The sequence below is a fragment of the Rhincodon typus genome, chromosome 29 (genome assembly GCF_021869965.1).
Source record: "Rhincodon typus isolate 14 chromosome 29, sRhiTyp1.1, whole genome shotgun sequence".
Lineage (NCBI taxonomy): Eukaryota > Metazoa > Chordata > Chondrichthyes > Orectolobiformes > Rhincodontidae > Rhincodon > Rhincodon typus.
In genome coordinates this window covers 9,952,796-9,977,304 of record NC_063360.1, presented here as the reverse complement: position 1 = coordinate 9,977,304, position 24,509 = coordinate 9,952,796, and the positions used below count along the sequence as shown (strand labels likewise).

The following is a 24,509-nucleotide window of genomic DNA, read 5'->3' as shown; positions in this document are numbered from 1 at the left end:
TGGTACTTGCTGCCTGAGCTCTAACTGCATGAGTTTACAGAGGGTATAAAATGGGAAGTCCAACTGTACTGAATAATCAAGCCTATAGGCAATAAAAGCATAAATGAGGGTTTCACTCGTATATTAAGTGAGGCAAGAACAGTTGATATAATGAAGGCAGAAGTAGGTGTTCTTATTATAGATAAATTATCAGAAGCTGATTTTGGGGTCAGATGTGATAGCAATATTGTGAATGTTCCAGGTCAGCTTCAGACAGTGCCAAGGAGACAGATTGAGTCATTGTCAGGCCATGGAGATAATAATGGGCAGAAACATCAGATCTTTGTTCTACCCAGTGTTTAGTCAGAGAAAGTTTCAGCTTGTCGTTTACTGAATGGCTCTTTGAGTAGTCTACGTGTTAGAGATAGTAGAGGGATCAAAATGAGTTGTGGTAAGCTCCGACAATAAAGTTCTTCTTTGTGTTCCTAGGGTCCAAGCAATGCTGTGAAGGAAGATCGCAGCAGCTTCTCAGTTACTGGTGTGTACTTTATCTGTCCGTTAACAAATGCTTCAATCTCCAAAAGCGAAAGAGATTCACACATTAAGGAAGCCATTCTTATGGTAGGTTTTGGATGCAATTCTGAAACCAAGCTAGTATTTCATAATAACTAAAAGTGTTCTTTGATCAATTTTCCTTTAACCTTTGTAAAAGGATGGTTAGAGGTAGTTTGATGTAATGTACCTGTTTGACTTTCTGTGCCTTTTGAAATGTCCTAGAAAACAGTTCAATTGTGGTAAAAGATCAAAACTTCCATGAATCATGTTAATGAAAAATAGCATGAATGCTTCAGGGTTTTTTAAAAATAAGTCTCAACAAGGTAAATAACATAAATTGGATCATATTCTGCAATTAAATCATTAAAGAAATTTGTAGTACTTTAAGATAGCAGTGGAGGATAGAAAGATTTAAAAGATCAGTGAAGCACAGCGTTTACCTACCTTGCTCTTGGTATTCACATCAACTCTGCTCTAGAATCAGAATTGTACAGTCGAGAAGGAGGCCATTTGGTCCATTGTGCCTGTGTTGGTCCCTGCCTGTTTTCTAAAATGCAACTGAAATTGATTAGAGATCAGCTTTGTGCTTAAGGGACTCTGTGTGACTAATGTATGCTGACCTCATAATAGTTGCTTACGTTCGGTGATGCAGTTTCACTGGATTGTTCAATTGATGCTGCTGACCACAGGGTGGGAGAGTGAAATTCTTCCCTGTCAAGTGGTGTGAGGGCAGATTTGAATGGGTGTTGCTTTAAACAGAACATGAATGGAGAAGAGGAATAGTTAGTGTGTCTAAGGCTATGGAAGCTATGGCTGGCCTGGTAAATATTAAATTTGTTGAACTTTGAACGAAGATCCTGTCATATTTTTAAATAAATTGACTTTTTTTTTTTGAAAAGGCACTTGTCTCCACAAATGCCCTATATTGTTGGTTTCGTATTCACTTTAATGTGTCTTTTTTTTTGGACTGGAAATCAGCCTGATGTGTTGTGGCCCACACTGAGCTGTAATTCCCTTATCCTTGTTGGCATCAGCTACCAAATATTTAAATTTAAAGATTTTGTTTATCAACCTTTACTCTCATGATGTTTCTGCCATCTGATGATATTCTGGTCCTATTTACCTGCATGTAATTTTTGATTTCTGACTTTAGTCTTCTGTGCATTTTTTTCCTAGTTATGATTTAGGCTCATGGGGCAGTTTTTCCAAACAAAGCATTGTTTTAAAATAAAAAACAGCTTTTAAATGCAGGAGGAGGTTTGTACCCAAATGAGCTTGTTAATTGGATGTGCTAGGAACCATCCTAGCATAGCAATTTGAGCTGTGCATCAAGCCTCAGCACCTCTGGACTGGGAAAGGGAAAATCAATCAGTGTTCCCACTTGTGACTGCTACACAGTGATTTCTGCTGGAAGTGTAAAGATATTTATGTGTACATCTATACATCCATTTATATATTTGTTAAGTAAGGACTGGCTGGTCTGCGATGTCCTTGATAATTTGATTTTGTCACTGTATTTGCTGCTGAGGTTTATCCATGAATATAATGGTCATTCAGGTGATGCACTGGAACATAACTGACACCTGAAGGATCAATTTCAAAAGTAGGATGAAAACTAGTGATCAGGGTTGGGAGGCTGGCAATTTCGCAGACAGCTAGTTAAAAATTCAGTATGTAGTAAGCCCTTTTAATGGTTCTGTGTATACTTGTATGGTGGGCTTCATATCTACCCTATCTTTTCATCAGGCCTTTAACCAACTCTCCTAATCTTTCACATTGCTTTATGTCCATTCCCTTGCTCTTTCTCAGTGTGACACTTTTTGAACATTAGAAGTGCAAATAGTTGTGTTTGAACATCCTTTCTAAATTGATGATATGTTTCCAATCCAGAAATTTGCTGATGATCCTGTGCGAGCCTCCATAATGATGATTCACACATTTAACAAAGATAAAGAGAAAATAAAGATTGCTTGTGAAACTCTTGGCAAGTAAGTAAAGGACAGATATTGCTTCCATTTGATTCATTTCTATCCATGGAAATACCAAGATGTAATTGTATTTATTGTCTGCATTTAAGTCTTGAAGCTTTGTTGAAGTTCAAACATACGTTGTCACCATTTAGTCTATTTCAATATCTCATTAACATTAAACTATACTTGAAATATGGTCTAGGTGACTAGTGGAATAAACTTACTGTAATAAATATTATTAAATATAGACAAACCAGATGAATAATTTCATGTCATTATAAGGTATAGCACAGAAACAGGCCATTTGTCCCAAAAGGTTCATACTAGTGTCTGTGTTCCATACAGGCTGTCTTTCATCTTACCTCATCTCACCCCAACATAATCTTATTGACACTTTATTCCTTATACTTATCTAGCGTTCTTGAGCATGCATTCTGTCTGTCTGTCCCTCAGCTTCTCTTTGTGGCAGGATGTTCTGCATCCTAATCTCCGAGTAAAGAAAATCCTACTGAACTTTTTATTGGATTTACTTCCCTAGCATAGGGGGTTTCAAGACTAGGGGACACATTTTTAAAGTGAGAGGAGAGAGATTTAAAAAAGACATGAGGGACAATTTTTCTTTTTACATAGGGGGTGGTTCGCATGTGGAATGAACTTCCCGAGGAAGTGGTGGATGTGTACAATTACAACATTTAAAAGACATTTGAATAAGTACATGAGTAGGAAAGATTTGGAAGGATATGGGCCAGGAGCAGGCAGGTGGGACTAGTTTAGTTTGGGAATATGTTCAGCATGGACTGGTTGGACCGTAGGGTCTGTTTCCATGCTGTATGACCCTATGACTATGGTTCTTCCTTATTTTGACTTCACTTTGTAGCGTATACTATGATTTTCCCTGAAAAGTAAACACAGCCATATGTGTTTTACAGAAGGTTGTGAGCTACATCTCTTTTTGGTCACACCTTCCATATTCCTTGCTCCAATTTAACCCTTCGTTCTCTGTCCATCCATAACGTCTCGTGCGTTGCCCTTATATCCCATGATTGTTTGAAAGAATATATCTTTTCTATCTCCAGATATGTTAATAGATCCAAAATGCTTTTTCCAGTGTTTTCCACTTCTGATTCAGTTTGTATTTTTCCTGTCTCATGGAAGAAAAACAAACCCAAGTTTGTCTGCATACCTCTAAACTGTGTAAAATTTATATTAAATTACAGGTACATTGATAACATATGCAATAATCCGAGTGAAGAGAAATACAGAAAAATCAAGTTGCAAAATAAAATCTTCCAGGTAAAACTTGTAATCAATTTTCCTTCGCTCGCAAAACCGTTTGGTTTGGAACACTATTCTGAGCCATTTTTGTGTCATGTTCATTGTTTGATACTTTCAGAGAAGAATGAACGGAATTGAAATAAAATCTCTCAAAATACTGACAAAAATACTTAATAAAGTTGGAATTTAATTGATTCAGTCATATTACATCATTGTTCCTGATCAGAACCTATTTTCTAAAACATGTTTCAGGGTGTGGGTGTTCCTGGCTAGGCTAGCATTTATTGCACATCCTTAGTTGTAATAAATTGAGAAGGTGGTCATGTGCTGCTTCCTTAAACTGCTACAGTCCATGTGAGGGTAAGAATGCCCAGAATGCTGTTCAGAATGGAGTTCCAGGATTTTGAACGAGTGACAATGAAGGAACAGTGATATGGTTCCAAATCAGAATGTTGTGTTGCTGGGAGGGGAGCTTGCAGTTGGTGGTGTTCCCACAGATGCGCTACCCTTGACCTAGTGGTGGAGGTCATGAATTTGGAAAGTGCTGTCAAAGAATCTGAGCAAGTTGCTGCAGTGCATCTCGTAGATGTTGCATGTTCTTGCCATTATGCATTGGTGGTGAAGTGGGTGAATGTTCGTAATGGCAGTTAGGATGTTTATCAAGCAGGATACTTTGTCCTGGATTCTTGAGTGGTGTTGGAGCTGTACCTATCTAGGTGAGTAGAGATTCCATTACACTTCTGACTTCTGTCACAGGTAACAGAAGCACTTATCCTTCAAGGAGAAAATTGACTTTTTTTAATTTCCTAAAAATATTTTGAATGTGATGGATTAGGGCACTCCATTCACCAAATATTTTTATAACAGACACAGCATTGTAAGATTTTGTACCTTCTACTCTATGTCTGAACTCTAGAACATTGCCTGTTCTCAGTGTCATGGAGTATAATTTTTCTGAGCATGATTCACAATTGAAATGGGAACAGAAAGCATCCTACAGTCGTGTATGAATTAGGAATTGTATAATGACTGGTCAGAAAATAATTTCACCAAAGATCCTTGCACTCGCATGACTTGAAGTATTGATGTGTCAGTTGTCAGTAGGGAAAGTTGCCACAAAATGCAGAAGCAGGTTTACTGGCACATTTTCAGCCAGTAATTACAAATGAATGCTTCACCTGACCATCCTCTGCAATCCCCAGCATTATAGATGAAAGTCAAAGAATCACTGCAGTGTGGAAGCAGGCCATTCGTCCCATTGAGCCCATACCGTAGAGCATCCCATCCAGACTCACCTCCCACCCTATCCATATTGGGCCTGCATTTCCCATGGCCAATCCATCTCACCTGCATATCTTTAGACTAGAAACCCATGCAAACTCCACACAGACAGTTGCCTGAGGGTGGAATCGAACCTAGGTCCCAGGCACGATGAGGCAGCAGTGCTAACCACTGAGCCACCGGGCTGTTTTATCTTATTTCAAGAAATGGCTGAAGGAACTGGATGCTGCAATGGCTGTAGGCCCTGACAACACCCTAGCACACTGTAGACGTGCACCAGAACTAGGCACACCCGAACAAAGCTGTTTCAGTACAGCTGTGATGCTGGTATCCACATGATGTGGAAACTTGCCAATGTCTGTCTGTCCACAAAAAGCAGAACAAATCTAATCAGCCAGCTTCTGCCTCTCAGTGTATTCTTGATCATCAGCGAAAAAATGGAAAGTTGCTTTAAAGGTTGGTTGGCTCGCCGATCTGGTTTGTTATTTTGCAGACGTTTCGTTACCATGCTTGGTAACATCATCAGTGCAGCCTCTGATGAAGCATCGGTGTGTTTTCCCGCCTGGTTTTTAAACTCTGGGGTACGTTGAGATGGATTGCCTCACTTCCGGTTTTCCTTCGTAGTGGAATGTATATGGGGTCAAGTTCAGTGTGTTTATTAATAGCATGCTTCGTGGAGTGCCATGCTTCCAGGAATTCTCGTGCTTGTCTCTGCCTAGCCTGTCCCAGGATCTTGGTGTTGTCCCATTCGAAGTCGTGGTTCTCCTTGTCCATGTGGATTGAGATGAGTGAGTATTGGTCATGTCTTTTTGTAGCCAATTGGTGTTCATGTACTCTTGTTGTTAGTTTCCTTCCTGTTTGTCCAATGTAGTGTTTCTCGCAGTCTCTGGAGGGGATTTTGTAGATGACATTGGTCCTGTCTATGGCGGGGAGTGGGTCTTTAGTTCGGGTGAGCACTTGTCGTAGGGTTGATGTGGGTTTGTGTGCCACTCTGATGCCCAGCGGTCGTAGGAATCTTGCGGTGAGTTCCGATGTGTTCCTGATGTAGGGTAGTGTGATGAGTGTGTCGGGGCGTGTAGAATCTTTCTGATGCTGTTCGTGTAGGCATCTTCTGACCCAGTTCTTTGGATATTAATTATCCTTGAACACTTGGAAGAGGTACTCCTCCTCCTCTTGGCGTAGTTCCGTGTTGCTGCAGTGTGTTGTTCCCCGTTTAAATAGTGTTCGCACGCAGCTTTGATTGTGCGTGCTCGGATGGTTACTATTGAAGTTCAGTACCTGGTCTGTGTGTGTGGCTTTTCGGTGTACTTTCGTTTGCAGTTCCGCATTTGTCTTGTGCTATACCATGATGTCCAGGAATGGGAGCTGTTTGTTCTTCTCCTCCTCTCTGGTGAATCTTATTCCGCTGAGGGTGTTGTTTATAAGTTTGTGTGTCTCTTCTAATTTGGTCCATTTAATGATGACGAAGGTGTTGTCTACGTGGCGTATCCACAGTTTAGGTTGGATTTGCGGAAGGGCGGTCCTTTCCAGGCTTTGCATCACTGCTTCTGCTATGAGTCCGGAGATAGGTGATATCACTCCCCACCATGGACAGGACCAATGTCATCTACAAAATCCCCTGCAGAGACTGCGAGAAACACTACATCGGACAAACAGGAAGGAAACTAACAACGAGTACATGAACACCAACTGGCTACTAACAGACACGACCAATACTCACTCATCTCAATCCACATGGACAAGGAGAACCACGACTTCGAATGGGACAACACCAAGATCCTGGGACAGGCTAGGCAGAGACAAGCACGAGAATTCCTGGAAGCATGGCACTCCACGAAGCATGCTATTAATAAACACACTGAACTCGACCCCATATACATTCCACTACGAAGGAAAACCGGAAGTGAGGCAATCCATCTCAACGGACCCCAGAGTTTAAAAACCAGGCGGGAAAACACATCAACGCTTCATCGGAGGCTGCACTGATGATGTTACCAAGCACGGTAACGAAACGTCTGCAAAACAACAAACCAGCTCGGCGAGCCAACTAACCTCAACACCCACAACCCGAGCCACAGATCTACTCCAAAACCTTAGTTGCTTTAATACTGTTATTATGAGGCTGTTACTAGCAATTAAAAAAAAAATTGCTGATGCTCAGTTTAAGTTCCACCAGGACTGCTCAGCTCCAGGCCTCTTTACAGCCATGGTCCAAACATGGCGGGGGGGTTGCACAGAAAAAAGCTGGAGTTAACATTAAGGCTTCATGTGGCTGACTGTGGTATCAAGGAGTCCTGACAAAATTGAAGTTGATGAGAATCATCAGTAAACTCTTCCACTGTCTGGTGTCCCCCTCTTACCCCTCCTCATTTCAAACCTTTGCTCCCATCTCACCCCTATTCTCCCCCATCCATTTTCCTGTACTCCTCCTTGTACTTTTTCTCATGCTGTCACTCCTCTCTTCCTGTCCTCGCCCTGCCCAAGCCCGTAAAGAACCAAGACTGACTGCAGTCTGGGTTCTTAAGCCAACGCTTTAACTACTGACACCGTGTCAAAGTGCTCACACTAGCTCTGTCTGTCCAGAAGTACAGTCTGGCAAGTGTCCCATGGTAAATGCTTCCCCTTGGCGGGGTGCAAGGATTTCAGTGATGCACCCCTCATTTCATAAACATTTTTACAGGTAGTTTTACAACTTTTAGCCCAAGTTTTGTGCACCTGGATCGACATAATTAATGACTAACTAAATGTTTGTGACACTTAATCAATGTGAGGAGTGCTCTTAACTTTCTCAATCTAACATTATTTAATGTCTCACAACCAGAAATCCTCAGAACGTCTAATCCTCAGTCGAGTCTGCTAGCTAATCAGCTTTGTAGCTTTGACTTCTGTTTACTGTTAAGCTGGACTTTTTGTTGCTAATATGTGACTGAGCTAGAAGTCCAGTTTGCTGGATGTATTCTTTTTAAATTTACACCACAATATTTGGTGCTTAAAGAAGTGCCAATTTTATGGCTTCTTAACTTATCCCAGAATTAATGAAATATTTCCATTTAATACAAACAAATGAACACGTATCATCACTAAGTAACTTTTGCTCGACACAAGTGCTAGGCAATAACCAGCTCCAAGAAAAGAGATTTTAACCATCTCCCTTTACTTAAAATGATGTTGCCATCACAAAATCCCTCACTAATATCCTTTCATTAAAATTGACAGCAAGTTAACTGGATTAGCCATATAATTACTGTGTCTACCAGAGTAGATCTGAGGCATGAAATTCTGTGGAGAGTAATTCACTACTTGGCTTCCCAAAACCTACCCACCATCTACAGAATAATGACAAGGATGTGATTAAACACTCTCCACTTGCCTTGATTAGTGCAACTCTAACAGCACTCAAGAGCCTTAACATCCAGGATGACAGTCTGCTTATCTGAGACCCTATTCACTACCATAAATATTTACTGCCTCTACCAGTGACATGCACTGACAACATCTACAATGTGAATTGCAGAAATTCACCTATGTTTCTTCACAGCATCTTTCAAAGCTATGACTAGAAGTCAAAAACAGTGCATGCTAGGCAGCAGCACTATCTGCAAGTTGCCATCCATCCATCTGATTTGGCGATACATCACCTTCTCTCACGATTGGGCCAAATTTCTGGAACTGTGGGTGTACCAACACCATGTAGATTGATGAGGCTCAAGAAAGTGTTCACCACTATCTTCTCACGAGTAGTTAGAGATGGGCAACAAATATTGACTTAACCAGCAATGTTCACATCCCATGAAAGATAAGTTAAAAGCATGATTATAATCTAGGAACAAGACTAGGCCATTCAGCCCTTTGAAACTTCTCTAACATTCAATGGGATCATAGCTGATCTGTGACTTAACTCCGTATACCTGCCTTTGGCCCATATCCCTTAATACCTTTTGCTTAACAAAAATTTATCTCTCTTAGATTTAAACTTAACAACTGATCCAGTGTCCACTGCCATTTGTGGGAGAGAGTTCCAAACCCCTCTCACCACAAATCTATAAATCCAAATCTCCTTAATTCTAAGCTCCAAAGTAAAAGTAATTTTATTCCAGAATGAATCCTCCTGATTGCTACTTCATACATACAAGTGAAAGCCTATTAAATCCATTAATGGCATCATCTGGCAAGCTACAGAGTCACCATTACAGCAACCAATTACTGCTCGAGTGATTTCAGGGTATTTCATGCTGTAATAAAAATAGTAAGTGCTGAAGAAATGAATAAGAGTCATTGGGACTCAAAACATTAATTCTTTTTCTCCCTCCACAGATACTGCCAGACCTTCTGAGTTTCTCCAGCATTTTTCTGGTCTTCAGATCTCCAGCATCTATAGTATTTTGCTTAATGCTGTTTTTCCATGCTCTTGAGAGATATTTATTTGTCCTAATATTTGTCTTTGAAAATTATTTTGCATTCCACTTTGCCCTGCTGTTTAGTTGAGAGCTCTGGACTAATCTTTTCTATTCCAATTTACATCTATAATGTTCATTTATCTCATTCTCACCCTTTCAAATGTGATGAATAATGACTTAACCAGTTTTCTGGTACTAGAGACCAGTGTTTGCAGCATCTTTAGGTTTTGGTATCTTCATGACATTGCTCCATAATGACTAAACATAGCCAGTTGAGACTAATAACCTTGTCATGTTTATAGTCAGCATGGATTTGTGAGGGGTAGATCATGCCTCAAACCTTATTGAGTTCTTTGAAGAGGTGACCAAACACATGGATGAAGGTAGAGCAGTGGATGTGGTTTACATGGATTTAAGTAAGGCGTTTGATAAGGTTCCCCATGGTAGGCTCATGCAGAAGATAAGGAGGTATGGGATAGGGGGAAAATGTGGCAGATTGGATTCAGAATTGGCTGACCCTTAGAAGACAAAGGGTGGTAGTGGGCGGAAAATATTCAACGTGGTGCTCAATTACGAGTGGTATACCGCAAGGATCTGTTCTGGGTCCTCTTCTATTTGTGATTTTTGTAAATGATTTTGATGAAGGAGTGGAAGGGTGGATTAGTAAGTTCGTGGACGATACAAAGGTGGGTCGCGTTGTGGACAGTGCGGAGGGCTGTTCTAGGTTACAAAGGGACATTGAAAGGATGCAGAGCTGGGCTGAGAAGTGGCAAATGGAGTTTAACCCCGAAAAGTGTGAGGTGATTCATTTTGGAAGGACAAACTTGAAAGCAGAATACAGGGTTAACAGAAAGTTTCTTGGCAGTGTGGAGGAGCAGAGGGATCTTGGGGTTCATGTCCACAGTTCCCTGAAAGCTGCCACCCAGGTGGATAGAGTTGTTAAGAAGGCGTATGGTGTGTTAGCTTTCATTAATAGAGGGATCGAGTTCAAGAGCCATGAAGTTATGCTCCAGCTATACAAAAGCCTGATTCGGCCACATCTTGAGTATTGTGTCCAGTTCTGGTCGCCTCATTACAGGAAAGATGTGGGGGCGTTGGAAAAGGTGTAGAGGAGATTTACCAGGGATGGAGGAAAGGTCTTATGAGGCGAGGTTGAGAGAGCTACGGCTTTTCTCTTCAGAATGACGAAGGATGAGTGGTGACTTAATAGAGGTGTACAAAATTATCAGAGGTACAGATAGAGTGGACAGCCAGAGACTTTTTCCTAGGGCGGAGGTAGCTATTATGAGGGGGCATAATTTTAAAGTGAGTGGAGGTAGATACAGGGGGAACGTCAGAGGTAGGTTCTTTACTCAGAGTGGTAGGGGCGTGGAATGCATTGCTGGAGAGGGTAGTGGAGTTGGCCACATTAGGGGCATTTAAGCGGCTATTAGATAGGCATATGGATGATGGTATAAGGTAGGGGTGGAGGTTAGATAGACCTTAGGATTAGGGTAAAAGTTCGGCACAACATTGTGGGCCGAAGGGCCTGTACTGTTCTATGTTTCTAGTTTGTTATGTAGCTGGTTCACTATAATTCATTATGTTGATGCACCCGCCCTTCAATGGTTCTTCAAGAATTATCCAGTTGTAATTGATATGTTAACTTATTCTTGTCAATGAAAATAGAAAGTTAGGTGAGTTAGTAGTCAAATTTTTGAGATGCTGCATATTAAAGTATTCTCTCTCTCTTTGCCTCTTTCTCATTTTCTCTTTCTCTGCCTCTCTGTTTTTTTTTTGATCTCTTTTACTTGCTCTTGTTCTCCCCTTAAGGAAAGGATATCTGAACTGGAAGGAACACATGAATTTTTACAGTCGGTTGGGTTTGAAAGGAAAACGTTACAAGTAGCAGGACAAGGTAATCATGAATCTGCACCTAACAAATATAGTGTGTTCAATTTTCTCCTGATCAACCACTGTTTGGAATAACTTGCCATTTTGCTGGAATTGTGTGCATCTGTGCAGTACAAAAATAGATTAGTGCCTGTTTTGGAAAGTATGAACCTCACTGGGTTGAAATGCTCTTCAATCATCAGAAAAAACAAATGGCAAGTTGCACTGCCCATTATCATTTAATAACCTGAAGTGACATTGAAATATTATGCCTTGATGAAAAAGTTCTCCCCACCCCATCTCTTCATCACTATGTACCCAGTGTATGGCCTAGTTTCCTTAGTTAGTGTCTTCAGTTTGTCTCTGGGGCCAGCCCGGAATGCTAGCTGCAGTGGCAATGAATACATCGAGATGCTGTCGTACAGGCCCTTTCTTTGTTAGTGTGCCAGCACTGCAAAGAAGTAAGAAGAATCAAATGAAATTTCAGTGTGATAAGAAATTGACTTTTCATGGTGTAATGTAACAAGCCTTTATTATCTTCAATGACAGAAAATGAAGAAGATTTTTACGTGCTAAATGAGGAATTTCTCAACACACTTGAAGAGCTTAGACAGTACAAAAGTGAACTTCTAAGTGCTGAGCCCGTACGAGCACAATTAGATCGACGGATTCAGATTTTTCGCCCTTCACCCCAGGCAGCAAAATTTGAATTGCCCAGTGACTTCTACAATCTGACTGCTGATGAAATCAAACGGGAGCAGCTAATGAGGTAAGGTTGGATTCAAATATGGGTGCTGCTGGATTGCCATTTCTGTTTGACCATTGAAAATGTAGATGTATTTTTAAGAATTGGTTATGTCTGAATAAAGAAGGCCTGATTTCATCCAATCCAAGAGTACCACTCCCAGGCAGCTCCTCACTGCAGCTTTTTACATTTGTTTGCACATCCGAGTCTGTAGTTCCTTGGGACTGCGCTGGGGTGTCCGATTAGTTTATGTGCTCAAATTCTCCAACTTCTGACTTGGAAATGAGTCAATTTGATTGATCATTTTAGCAAAAGTGCTTTGCCTAAAAGTTTCATTCAAAGCTTGTTCTCTTTTGTTTTTAGTTATAGTACGTGTTTCAGTTGCTGAGTACAGTGGAAAGTCTGCTATCACTGTTCCTGCTGATCTGCAATCCAGAACAGTTAAACAGATTTGTATTCTTCAACTTTCATGTTGTAAATTACAGATATCTGCTTTGTGTCCCACGGAGCTTGGCTGCTCCTACATATGACTTAGTGAAAATTTCTGTATTGCCTTAATCCTAAGAAAGGTGCTTTTTTTATTGTGATGGCGATACCAGCTCCAGACACATGAGTCGTCTTGTGGATATGTATCCATTAGCGATAGTACAATGAAACACTGGCATGTCTGAGTTGTAATGTGGAAAAAGAGAGTCACAACTGGCATTTGGTGGTGCTAATCGGTATTTTAAAAAAAACAGTAAGTTCTCAAATTGTTGCTTTTGCCAACTGAGCAAATTTTGTTTTTCCTTAGCAAATTTACCCAAGTTATCTGAGATGCAGTCACAAGCTGTGCAAGGTCTCTGTGTTATCATTTGCGTAGTCTTAAAAACAAGAAAGTCTTTTAAGAGAGCATCTTTGCAATTTTATGTATGCGAAGATGGCTATCAGGTGAGAAGGATTTATTTCTAACTTGCCATTTTTCTGGTGCTCTGGAGAGCATTTACAGTATAATTGACTAACTACACAACAGCAACAAAATTTGTTTAATTGACAAACAAAATGTTTCAAGAACTTATTGGCTGATTTTTAATTTTTAAAAAAATACTGAATAGCATCACCAAATTCTGATTGTGCCTCACTTCCTCCAAATCATGAATCAAATGTGTTAGTGTTTCTTTGTAGTGGTCTCCAAGGGATAAGTGATAGCAGGCACTGTTCCCAAAGCATGGTGATTTTCAAAAAGCAGTCCTCGGCCTTCCTTTAGTAGGAGGATGAGTTTGTACTGAAGATAAAGATGACTCTCTTTGTTTCATTTTGGTGTTGTTAGGCTGCAGTTTTGAGAATAGTGAGTGTCATCACGACTGACCAGTTGAACAGGTCCTATTAACCTTTGCATATATTGAATGATGAACTTTTTTTGACCACTTCTGGAGCCTAAGCTCTGCTTGGAGACAATGCTGACACTGAGATTGGGAGCTAGATGTTGAGATTCATATGTACTGTATATTGGCATAATGACACAGTTGTTATACCTATACAGCACCATGCTATTTCAACTATAAATTGCTGCTGACCTTTCTCTGACCTTTTTATGCAATTTTTCATAAAACGTTCAAGTCGGAAGTATTTTCTCCCCTTTTTATTTGCTCTAAGAATATGGTATGTGCAGCAAAATACTCAGTTCTGAAAGGATTTTCTTCTCTTTGTGGCTGCTCCTGAAGCACAGCTCCATGAGCACTGGCAGGCCCTCCAGAAATGACTACTTGGCCATTCTTCCCACCATCAAAATTGCATCAAATATTTGTTGTTTACGGGACTTTCATGTATGCAAAGTCACTCCTGAGGTTGCTTACAAAACAGTGGCTAAGAGTGGAATTTTTTTGGAGGTCTGAGTAACATGATGAGCTTTGTGGCAGAATCAGACAAGAAACTGACATGGCTTGATGTTGGGAACAACTCGCTGCATCTTTTATGCATTTGCCAACTGGTGAAGTGATTTTCTTAATAGGCAGCGGTCAGTTGCCAATTAGGAGGGATTATAGCTTGATAAATTCCTTAATAGTGGCCCAACATGCTTCATTATTATTCAGCTTTCTGTCATACCAAACACACTGAACAAGTTAGACATGAAGAATTTTTGTTATGGAAATCACAGCACGTACCTGGAGATATCATATTGCTCCTGGCTGCGATCAGCCTCCTTATGCCCAGCACTAAACATCATCTTGGGTCATGATCCATGACCATGAGCTGCACACATCCCTTGTGCGTGGACATTGGCATCCAACATTTGCCAACTCCTTGTGACCATCATGGCACCTCTCTGATCCACTTCCAGGCAGTTAAGAAGCACAGACTCTCATTTGAAAGCTCATCAGCAAATAGCATTGAAAAGCTGCTGTGAGAACTCATTGTTTGCATATATGGGTACTCATCTCTCAGACTGGACCAGGCTGCATTTCAGAGCTGCTAGCTTGCTTTCCGAGCACTCGCTCACTCAGCGCCTGCCTGCAACAACCACGCTTTGCCATGACAATTAGTGCGGTCACACAACCAGACAGCTTGCCTTATTGGTCAGCAGCCTTCAGTCATGGGGAAATACACTTTTGCTGCAGGACACAATACTATGTCAATTATAGACCTGCACCATGTGCCAGCAACTTATGTGACACACGCACACTGCATTTGCAGTAAGCAGGCAGCCATGTCTCAAAGTCAGGTACTGTAAGAGGTTGGGGGAAAGGGAAGTGAGTGCAGGCAGTAGAGCATGAACTATGGTGGAAGGTATGTGCAGTAGCAGAGATAGTATTTGTTAGGTTGCAGAAACAAGAATGTGGCACTTACTCCGTTCAAACGGAAAAGGTCATTGAACTTCTTATGGCACTGCTGGCCATTCCTGGAGATGGCCCGGACCTGGGTGGTGACCTTGGACCAGGTTGTCAGGATCTGGCATCCACCTCTGCCAACCCTTCTGGAAGAGGACTCCTCTGCTTTACACTACCTCTTGACCAAGACCTTGAGGTCAGTGTTGGAGAATCACATGCCATTTCTCCTCTAATACGTTCAGACACTGTCCTTGACCAAGCAGGGTGGCTTTGGAATAGCAGTGCTTGTCTGAATGTCTGAAGTGGCCTTTAAAATATGGCACAGGCACCAGGGATGCTGATCTTTCAGCAGATAGCCGATGTGTGGCGTGTTGTTCCAGGAATGGAGTATGGTAAGATGAGGATAGAATTGGACACGAGGGATGGAATAAGTGGGGGGTAGGTAATTAATGATGACTGGTTAAAATAAGGCAAGAAATCTTTTCCCAAAAAAAACCGCAACATAACTCACACTTAGTTAAAAAGCATAAGATTTAGCACAAGATTTGAAGAAGTGACTCATTGTTGTAAAGCACTTTTGGGCTGTTTCCAAGATGTGAAAAACACTACAATAGTACCAATTTCTTTTTAGTGTTTTCTTTCATCTAATTTTTAACGAGTCATAGGCCAGTGATAGAATGCCTGAATGCTAGTTGGTACTATGATCATTTCAAGGTGCAAAAATAATTTGTAAGGGTGATGTTGGAGCTGGGAGATTCTAACTATCAGGAAAGACTGAACAGTTTGGGTTTTTTTTTCCTCTAGAAAAGAGAAGACTGTGAGATGAGTATTTACAGCTGAAGTATGATAGCTGTGAAGATGTTTCTCCTTATGCTGTAAATGTAAACTTACGAATAAATCCAATAAGGAATTCTGGAGAAACGCCTTAACCCCATGAGTTGGGGCAGCATGCTGCCTCACAGCGTGAGCGATCCGGGTTTGGTTCCACCCTCAGGCAACTGTCTGCGTGGAGTTTGCACTTTTTCACTGTGTCTGTGTGGGTTTCCTCTGGGTGCTCCAGTTTCCTTCCACAGTCCAAAGCTGTCCAGGTTAGGTGAATCAGCCATGCTAAATTGCTGATAGTATCCAGGGATGTGCAGGTTAGGTAGAGTAGCCATGGGAAATGCAGGATTACAGGGATAGAGCTGCGGGTAGGTCTGTGTGTGATGCTGTTCTGAGGGTTGGTGGGACTCGATGGGCCACATGGCCTGCTTCCGAACTGTAGGGATTGTATGAGCAATTAGAATGTGGAACCTGGGGTGAGCATTGAGTAATAAAGGCAAACAGCATAAATGCATTTAAGGAGAAGCTAGATCGGTGAAATGAAGTGGGTACTGGACTCTTCTGCAGCATAAACAACGGGATGGACCAGTTGGCTGAATACCCTGTTCCTGTGCTGTTTACCCTCTAGTTATTTTGAGGGTCTTGGGGCACAGTGGTAGTATCCCTTACCTCTGAGCTAGAAGGCACACATTCAAGTCCCACTTGCTTCAGAGGTGTGTCATAACATGTCTGAACAAGCTGATTGAAAATATCTACTCTGTAATTGCTTTCCCCTCGCTATCCAAGACTATTGACACAAGCCAGCTGTTAGTCCCATGCTAGCTTAGACCGGAATTCAGCTTGGCCTTTAACCCAGTGCTACGTGGAGTAAAAAAAAAACGAATTGCGGATGCTGGAAATCAGAAACAAAAACAGAAATTACTGGCAAAACAAAGCATAAGTCCTGAAGAAGGGTCACTGTATCCGAAACATTAAAACTGTGCTTTCTTTGGGGCGGCATGGTGGCACAGTGGTTAGCACTGCTGCCTCACAGCACCAGGGATCTGGGTTCGATTCCGCCCTCGGGTGACTGTCTGTGTGGAGTTTGCACATTCTCCCCGTGTCTGCGTGGGTTGCCTGCGGGTGCTCCGGGTTCCTCCCACCGTCCAAAGATGTGCAGGCTAGGTGGATTGGCCATAGTGTCCAGGGATGTGTAGATTAGGTGGGTTATAGGGGGATGGGTCTGAGTGGGATGCTCTGAGGGTCGGTGTGGACTTGTTGGGCCGAAGGGCTTGTTTCTACACTGTAGGGATTCTGTGATCTATTTCCACAGATGCTGCCAGGCCTGCTGAGTTTTCCCAGCAATTTCTGTTTTTGTTTTTGCATTGAGTACTACATTGGCTGTTTAGATCATCTTTATCGTAATTAAAATAATGTAAAATTGGGTGTTTTATGACAGATCAGAAGCTGTGGATAGAATGACCAAACTAAGAACTAAAGCTATGCGGGAGAGAGACGAGCAGAGGGAGTTGAAGAAATATAACTACACACTCTTGCGAGTCAGGTTCCCAGATGGATACGTTTTACAAGGTAACCTCTCATTTTGAAAATCTGCAGTCAGTCCGGTCATGTCTTAAAGAGTTTTAAATCTGTCAAAAAATATCACTTCACTAGTTTCTTGCGTTAATGTAATATCTGCTCTGATTCTTTCAAATCCTGCTGTCCTGTACTTGCTTAAGTAATCTTCTCTTACAAAGATGAATAAGCGAATATCTAATTGATAGAATTGTTATATACATGCATTACATAGCTGCTGGAATGATTAGAAGAAATAAGAATTCAATTTTTGCCCCAATTTATTTGTTATGTATTTATGCACCAATCTTCTCTGACTGCAGCATGTAGGTTTAAGCGAGTTGACTCTCCAGTAGAGGTTAACAAGAAAAAATTGATCTAGTATTAGGTCAAAGCAAGAAACCTGTAATGTCAGCAAAAAGAGGGATAAACATGAGGATTGGGAGGATTTTGGAAAAGAAGACCTAGAAATTTATAAGGATAAATAGAATATGAGTGGAACTAGCAAGAAACATAGAAACAGACTGCAACATTTTTATAGATACGGAAAAAGGAAGAAATAAGCTACAGCAAATTTGGGCCCACTAAAGGTGGAAGCAGGGGAAATAAGGAACTGGTAGAGACATTGCCTTCATGGTGGAAGACAAAAAAGCATATGAAAAATAATAGAGAATCAAGGGTCTAGTGAGAAGAACTTGAATAAATCAGTGTTAATGAAGAAATAACACTAGAGAAGTTATTGAAATTAAACAGCTGCAAATTCTCTGGACAGAACAGCTGACATCCTAGGGTTTTAAAATGAGTAGCAGCTCAGATAGCGGATTTATTGGTTTTCATCTTCCAGGGTGTATCAGGTTTGAGAATGGATCTTGAGGATTGGAAAGTAGCAAACTTTCTCAACCCTGCTGTTTAAGAAGGAGAGAAAATGCAGAATTATAGGCCTGTTAATCTAACAGCAGTAGATAAAATGCAATAAACTTATAGAATTGGGAACAGGACACTGTGGAAATTATAGTTTGTGAACAGATTTATAACACATTTACAGAAGGGAAATAGCGTTTAATGATTTTAAGAATTTCTTTTGAGGATACAAGTAGTGGGGTGGGTAACGGCAGCAGTAAGTGTGAGGTACCATGCAAAGTTCTTATGCTAAATTGGATCTTATGGATTGGAATAATCTTAAATTAAAATGAGGATTGGTGAATGAACGTTAAATCAAGAAGAGAAATAAATGAGACATTTTTGGCTTGGCAGTCTGTAACTAGTGAGATACTGAAAATGTCTAATATGAGCCTGGATGAGGAGATTTGCTGTTCAATAGAGATTAAGTGAGTGGGTAGGAACATGGCACATGGGAAACAGTGTGGTGAAGTGTGAAATTATCCACTTTTGTCAGAAAATAGTATAGTGAGAAACTGGAAAATGTTTGCATTCAGACAGAACTTGGTGGCATTGTAAATGAGTCACAAAGTTAACTGCAGGTACTGCAAGCAATAGGAAAATAAATGGTATGTTAGATTTTGTTACAATGAGTATAAGAGTAAAACAAGTCTCGCTTTAATTAAACAGACACTGGTTAGGCCACACTAAGATTACAATGTTCAGTTTTGGTCTCATTACCAATGGAGAGACAACCCTTGAGACAGTGAGCTGTGAAGACGTTGTAGGAATGCTTCAGTGTGATTTGGAAAAGTTGTGTGGGTGGGCAAATGAAATATAATGTGGTTAAATGTGATGTAATCCATTTGGTATCAAAAACAGGAAGGCAGATTATTATCTGAATGGCAATAAATTTGGAAAGTAGAGGGGGAGTTGCAATGAGACCTGGGTGTCCTTGTACAACAGACCCTGAATGCAAGTAGGCATGTGCAGCAGGAGGTGAAGAAGCCAATGGTATGTTGGCATTCATAGTGAGGGGATTTGAGTACAGGAGTGGAAATGCCTTGCTGCAATGGTACAGGACTTTTGTGAGTCCACACCTGGAGTATTGTGTGCAGTTTTAGTCTCCTTATCTGAGGAAGGATGTTCTAGCAATGGAGGGTGTGTAACCAAGCTTTATCAGATTGATTCCTGGGATGCCAGGACTGATGTATGAAACAACTCTGGATCAGTTAGGACTATATTCATTGGAGTTTAGAAGAATGGGATGGTTGTGGGATCTCCATAGAAATTTATTCTAGCAGGACTAGACAGAATAAATGTAGGAAGGATGTTCCTGATAACTGGGCAGAATTGGAGTCACAGTTTAAGGATATGGGCTAGGCCTTTTAGGACTGACATGACAAATTTCTTCACCCAGAGAGTGGTGAGCCTGCCAAGAAGGCTATTGAGGTCAAAATATTGAATATTTTCAAGAAGGAGTTGGATATTGTTCTTAGAGCTAAAGCGATTAAAAGGTATAGGGAGAAAGTAGGAAGAGTACAGAATTGAATGATGAACCACGACCATGTTCGATTCAGCACAGGTTGAAGGGCCAAATGGCTTACTTCTGCTCCTATTTCTTGCATATGTTTCTTTGAAATGCCGTGAAGGTTCACTTGACTGGTACCTGAGATGAAGGGATTGTCCTTTAAAGAGAGATTGAGTTTTTACTACACCTGTATTTGTCTGACTTTAGAGAATGAAAGGTGATCCATTTGAAAGATGTAACATTTTTAAGAGGCTTAACTGGGCAGGTGATGACAGAATGTTTTCCAAGGCTGAGGAACTTAGAAAAAGAGGTTGGCTATTTAGTACTGGATGGGAACTTTCTTCAATTTCTTCAGATTTTTGGAATTCTCAACTCTGAAAGATGTGAATGTTCATTCATTGAGTATATTCAAGATGTGATCTAAAGAAATTCTGAGGCATGACAGTAGCTCACAAAGTATCATCTGACCTCCATCACAATCTTACTGAATGGTGGAGTCAGCTCCAGGGACCAAATAACTTTCTTCAGCTCCTATTTCCTATGTTGTTATTTACTTCTCTATTAGTAAATATTTCCAATAACTGAAATGCTCATTGACATTTTTATCTCTCATTCCTACATTGTATATGTGTGAAGAAGCTACGTGTCTTTCTTAACATATCAGTTCCTTTATTTGGACTTCAAATTTGTCTCAACAAGATAACTGAATACATGTATTTCAAATACGTTGACATGAAGATAACAAAATATCTTCTGAATAAAGCAAAAAGTTTGAGGAAATATGTGAGACTCCAGTGAGTCTATCAAAACCTGATAACTAAAGCTGAAATACGTAGCAACATTTCTCCCCTTTCTCGTTGGTAAATTTATTAACAACATTTCTCCCTTTCAGGGACATTTTATGCCCGAGAGAGGGTTTTAGCCCTTCGAGAATTTATCCACAGTGTTCTGGAAAGAGACTGGATTCCTTTTGAACTGATGGCTCCTGGAGGACAGAAACTGAAAGATGAATCTGCAATGTTTATTGAAGTGGGCCTGGTAAAACTGCTTTATAATTATATATTTGGCTATTCAACATTGTGTTTCCCCATTTTTTTCCCCTTTTAAGTTAGGGATGAGGATGTGTGCCAGCTGCTTGACTCTGCTGATGATGCTTGTTGAAAAAAATAGCCAGAAGGTGCTCTAGAAAATCTGTTTCTCCTTCGCACCTAACACCAAAGAACCATCTGTTCTTTCAGTATACCAAAATGTTCAAATTTCCTGTCTTCTGCAAAAAGAAGTGGGTTGGTGTTACTTTTTTTTTGTCTCATTTTGTTTCCTATTTTGGGTATTTTCCTCTGTAGACAAAAGCAAGCATCAGGAACGCTAACACGATTGTTTCATGTGCTCAAGTTCCTAGGGGATAAGACAAATAGTGAACATGACAAAGGATTGACCAGGGAAATGATCAATACTGCAAACACGAATTAATGTTTCAAGTAATGACCTTGACCAACTACAGGAAGACAGAGTTCGTATAGGGGGCCATTTTCAGGATGGCAACCTGCAACTAGTAGCGTGCTGCAGGGATCAGTGCTGGGACCAGAATTATTTCCAAAATACATTTAATGATGTGGCTGAGAGAAGTGAACGTACTACAGCCAAGTTTGCGGATGACGCAAATACATGGGAAAGCAAGTGATAAGAATGACACAGTTTGAAGAATTTGGCCAGGTTAGCTAAGTGGGCAAAAACTTGGTAGATGGAATATAATGTGGAAAATGTGAAATTATGCAGTTGGGCGGGAAAAATAAAGGAATTGAATACTATTTCAACGATGGGAGACTGCAGAAAGCTGCAACACAGAGCGATTCGAGGGTCCTTGTGCATGAATCGTAAAAAAGTTTGTATAGATGTTCAGGGAACATGGAATGGAGTACAAATATAAGAATGTCTTGCTAAAACTACACAAGGCACTAGTTAAATCACATCTAGAATGGAGAGCTTTGGTCCCCTTATCTAAAGAAAGATATACTGACATGGGAGGCAGTCCAGAGAAAGTTCACTAGGTTGATATTGGGCATGGAGGACTTTCCTTAAGGGGAGAGGTTGAGAAGTTTGGACCTATACTCATTTGAGTTTAGAAGAATAAGAGGAGATCTTAATGAGACATAGAAGATTCTTAAGGGGCTTGACAGGATGGATGCTGTGAGGCTGGTTCCCTATGTGGGAGTGTCTTCGAGCAGAGGGCATCATCTCAGAGTGAGGGATTGCCCATTTAAGACAGAAAAGGACACATTTCTTCTCTCAGAGGATAGTGAGTTTGTGGAATTCTTTATGCAGGGGACTGTAGAGGCTGGGCCATCAAGAATATTCAAGGCTGTGATGTCAGCTTTTTTTGTTTTCAGTGAGAACGTCAAGTGTTTTTGGGAATAGGCAGGGAAGTTGATTTAACCATTATCAGATCAGCTATGATTTCTCTGAATGGGTAGCAGACTTGACGGGTTAAAGGCCTGCTTCTGCTCTTATGGCATATGTTCTCTAGTACTACTTTCCAGTTTTGATTCCTGATCAGTGTTCCCTCTGTGCTGTGAGGATAGATGCCAGTATGTTCATTTCTAGTGTCTCCAGTCCATGCAGCAGTTAGAAATAGACTGTATCTCCTGGACTATACTTTTTCTCTACGAATGCAGGTATACATTTCCGGTATCTCTGCTTTTAATCATGATCACCTGATGTGTGTGCAACCTACAAAATCTTTATAGAAAGAAGTATTATCTAGTGACTATAGTTAATCAAAAGTAGTCTGTCTCAAGACCCATTTTAAACTTCGAACAGTGACGTTTTTCCCTGTTGTTTTCAGGTTCCTGCTGCTTTGCTGACGTTGACGTGGGATGCAGAGGTCCTAGCCAATCTCGAGGCTGCAGGGCAAAGTCACACTAACATGCTAAAACAAGAACTGCTGTCTGACATCCAAACACTTGTATAAGTAAAAAATGGACGTTCAGTGCTCAGTTAAATATTGTTTGTAAATGTATTTTGTATAATATAAGTCGGTGTCCTGTTAATACTGTATCAAAAGAGGAGGGGGAGAACAAAGAATTTTTTTTCTGGAGCAATTTGGAGTATCATGATTCGAGGTAGTTGAATGATAATACTGTGCTATATTAACACATTGCACAATGCAGCAATTAGATGTAGTTTCTTGAGTACCAGTTCTCACTTTCAGCCTGCCCCCTTTTAAGGATGTACTTCTGAAAGGGAAGAAAAAACTGAATGGGTCTGAACCGGGCTATATGAGTGTAACTACAATTAGTGGTTGAAGTGTTTCAGCACTTAGTTGAGAAATTCCACATGTTGAGTTTGAACTAATGAGGAAGAGTATGCTTTCCAACAATTCAAGAACATGGTTGCAAAGAAAGCAGTGTGAAAATATTTGAGACCATTGAATAAACCACTGGTGTTGAACTTGGTTTTGAATGGGATTTAGCTTTGGTGATGTTGGTTCACTAGTAATGTCCTGAGCTTACTATTAAAGTACACGGTCCTGCTGTTGAGTAGCTTGTATATTTTTCACTGCTGATTTACCGACTGACCTCTGTTTCTGTTATTCCATTGATTATTTATTTGAAATACTGACCACAACATGAAGGCATTGTAGCCAATACTTTTTTAAAATCTGTAAAAAGCAAAATCATGCAAATGCTTGAAATCTGAAAAAAATGCAGAGAATACTGAACTTAGCAGGCCTAGCAGCTTCTGTGGGTACGGTTAACAATTCAAGTCCGATATGATTTATCTTCGGAACACTGTTCACAGATGTTGCCAGACATGCTCAATTTCTCAAGCATCTTCTGTCTTTATTCTTAATTATGTGGTATTGTAGTGTGGTAAATAGGTCTACTGAGAAATGCTGAGAGTTACGTTTTTGCAAGTGAGAATTCACGATTCGGTTACTGTTAACACATCAAATTAAATTGGAGTTGGTAGTGACATTGCTAAGGTAGAATTGTTAAAGGAAAAAAGTTTGGTGAAGCCTAATTGCTTTCCCTTTCTTATATGCAGATGTGCAGGGTATGCAGTTAACAAAAAAATGTTTTAACAGCATATTGTACAGCAGCTCAGGTGAAACATCTGCAAGCCCTTGAGCACTCAGTGGAAAGCTACATATAAACTCCAGCCTATTTGCATTGTTTTAATGTGTTCCTGTTTGGAAGTAGATCAGGCTCTTTTTTGTTCATTTGTTCGATGATCTGGTGTGTCTTCCTAGCATGTCCTCTTCTCATTTGAGTTGTAGAATTCAAGCTATCTTTATTTATTTTGAGGATGAATATGATGCTGTATAAAAAAATACCTATTTGTCAAAGTTTTTTTTCCTCCTGTAAATCATTCTCCTCTTGTTTCTTCCTCTACAATATTGCTTAATTAGCAACAAATTTGCTTGCAAATTGGTTTTGCTCACAATGCAGTAAGGTAACAATACTTATTTATTATGTAAATTGAATTTCTAAGAAGGGATTTGAGCTGTAATTTTATGAAATGATACTTGCATATTGACCATTCAAGGATGTTTTTAACACATACGTGTTATTAAATGCAATACTTCTGGATTGATAATTACACTAAAATATTTGTATTTGTATGACATCTCTTAGCACTTGCTAGTTGAATAGCTTTTTCAGAGTGAAATATCTGGTGCATATCCAAGCTGCTGTAGAACAAAGCCAATACATAGTAGAAAAGGCATAAGCACTATCACATCTTTCTGCAGAGCAATTTTTCAAACATTACATTTAAACACTAATTCACTTTTTTTCCACAGAAACAACTCGTAAATATGCTTCTGCTTTTAAAATACAACTA

At 40.3% G+C, this 24,509-nt stretch overlaps 1 protein-coding gene across 1 annotated transcript in view; it reads left to right on the top strand.

Moving 5' to 3' along the window:
• ubxn6 (UBX domain protein 6) overlaps nt 1-24,263 on the top strand; it is a 38,753-nt gene extending 14,490 nt beyond the window's left edge. The window contains exons 4-11 of the mRNA XM_020522147.2: nt 469-600; nt 2,425-2,522; nt 3,722-3,797; nt 11,270-11,354; nt 11,879-12,098; nt 17,142-17,272; nt 20,560-20,705; nt 22,510-24,263. Of these exons, the coding sequence (XP_020377736.1) occupies nt 469-600; nt 2,425-2,522; nt 3,722-3,797; nt 11,270-11,354; nt 11,879-12,098; nt 17,142-17,272; nt 20,560-20,705; nt 22,510-22,635 (1,014 nt within the window). The 3' untranslated portion in view covers nt 22,636-24,263. The remainder of the gene's footprint in view (nt 1-468; nt 601-2,424; nt 2,523-3,721; nt 3,798-11,269; nt 11,355-11,878; nt 12,099-17,141; nt 17,273-20,559; nt 20,706-22,509) is intronic.
• Nucleotides 24,264-24,509: the final 246 nt, after the last annotated feature.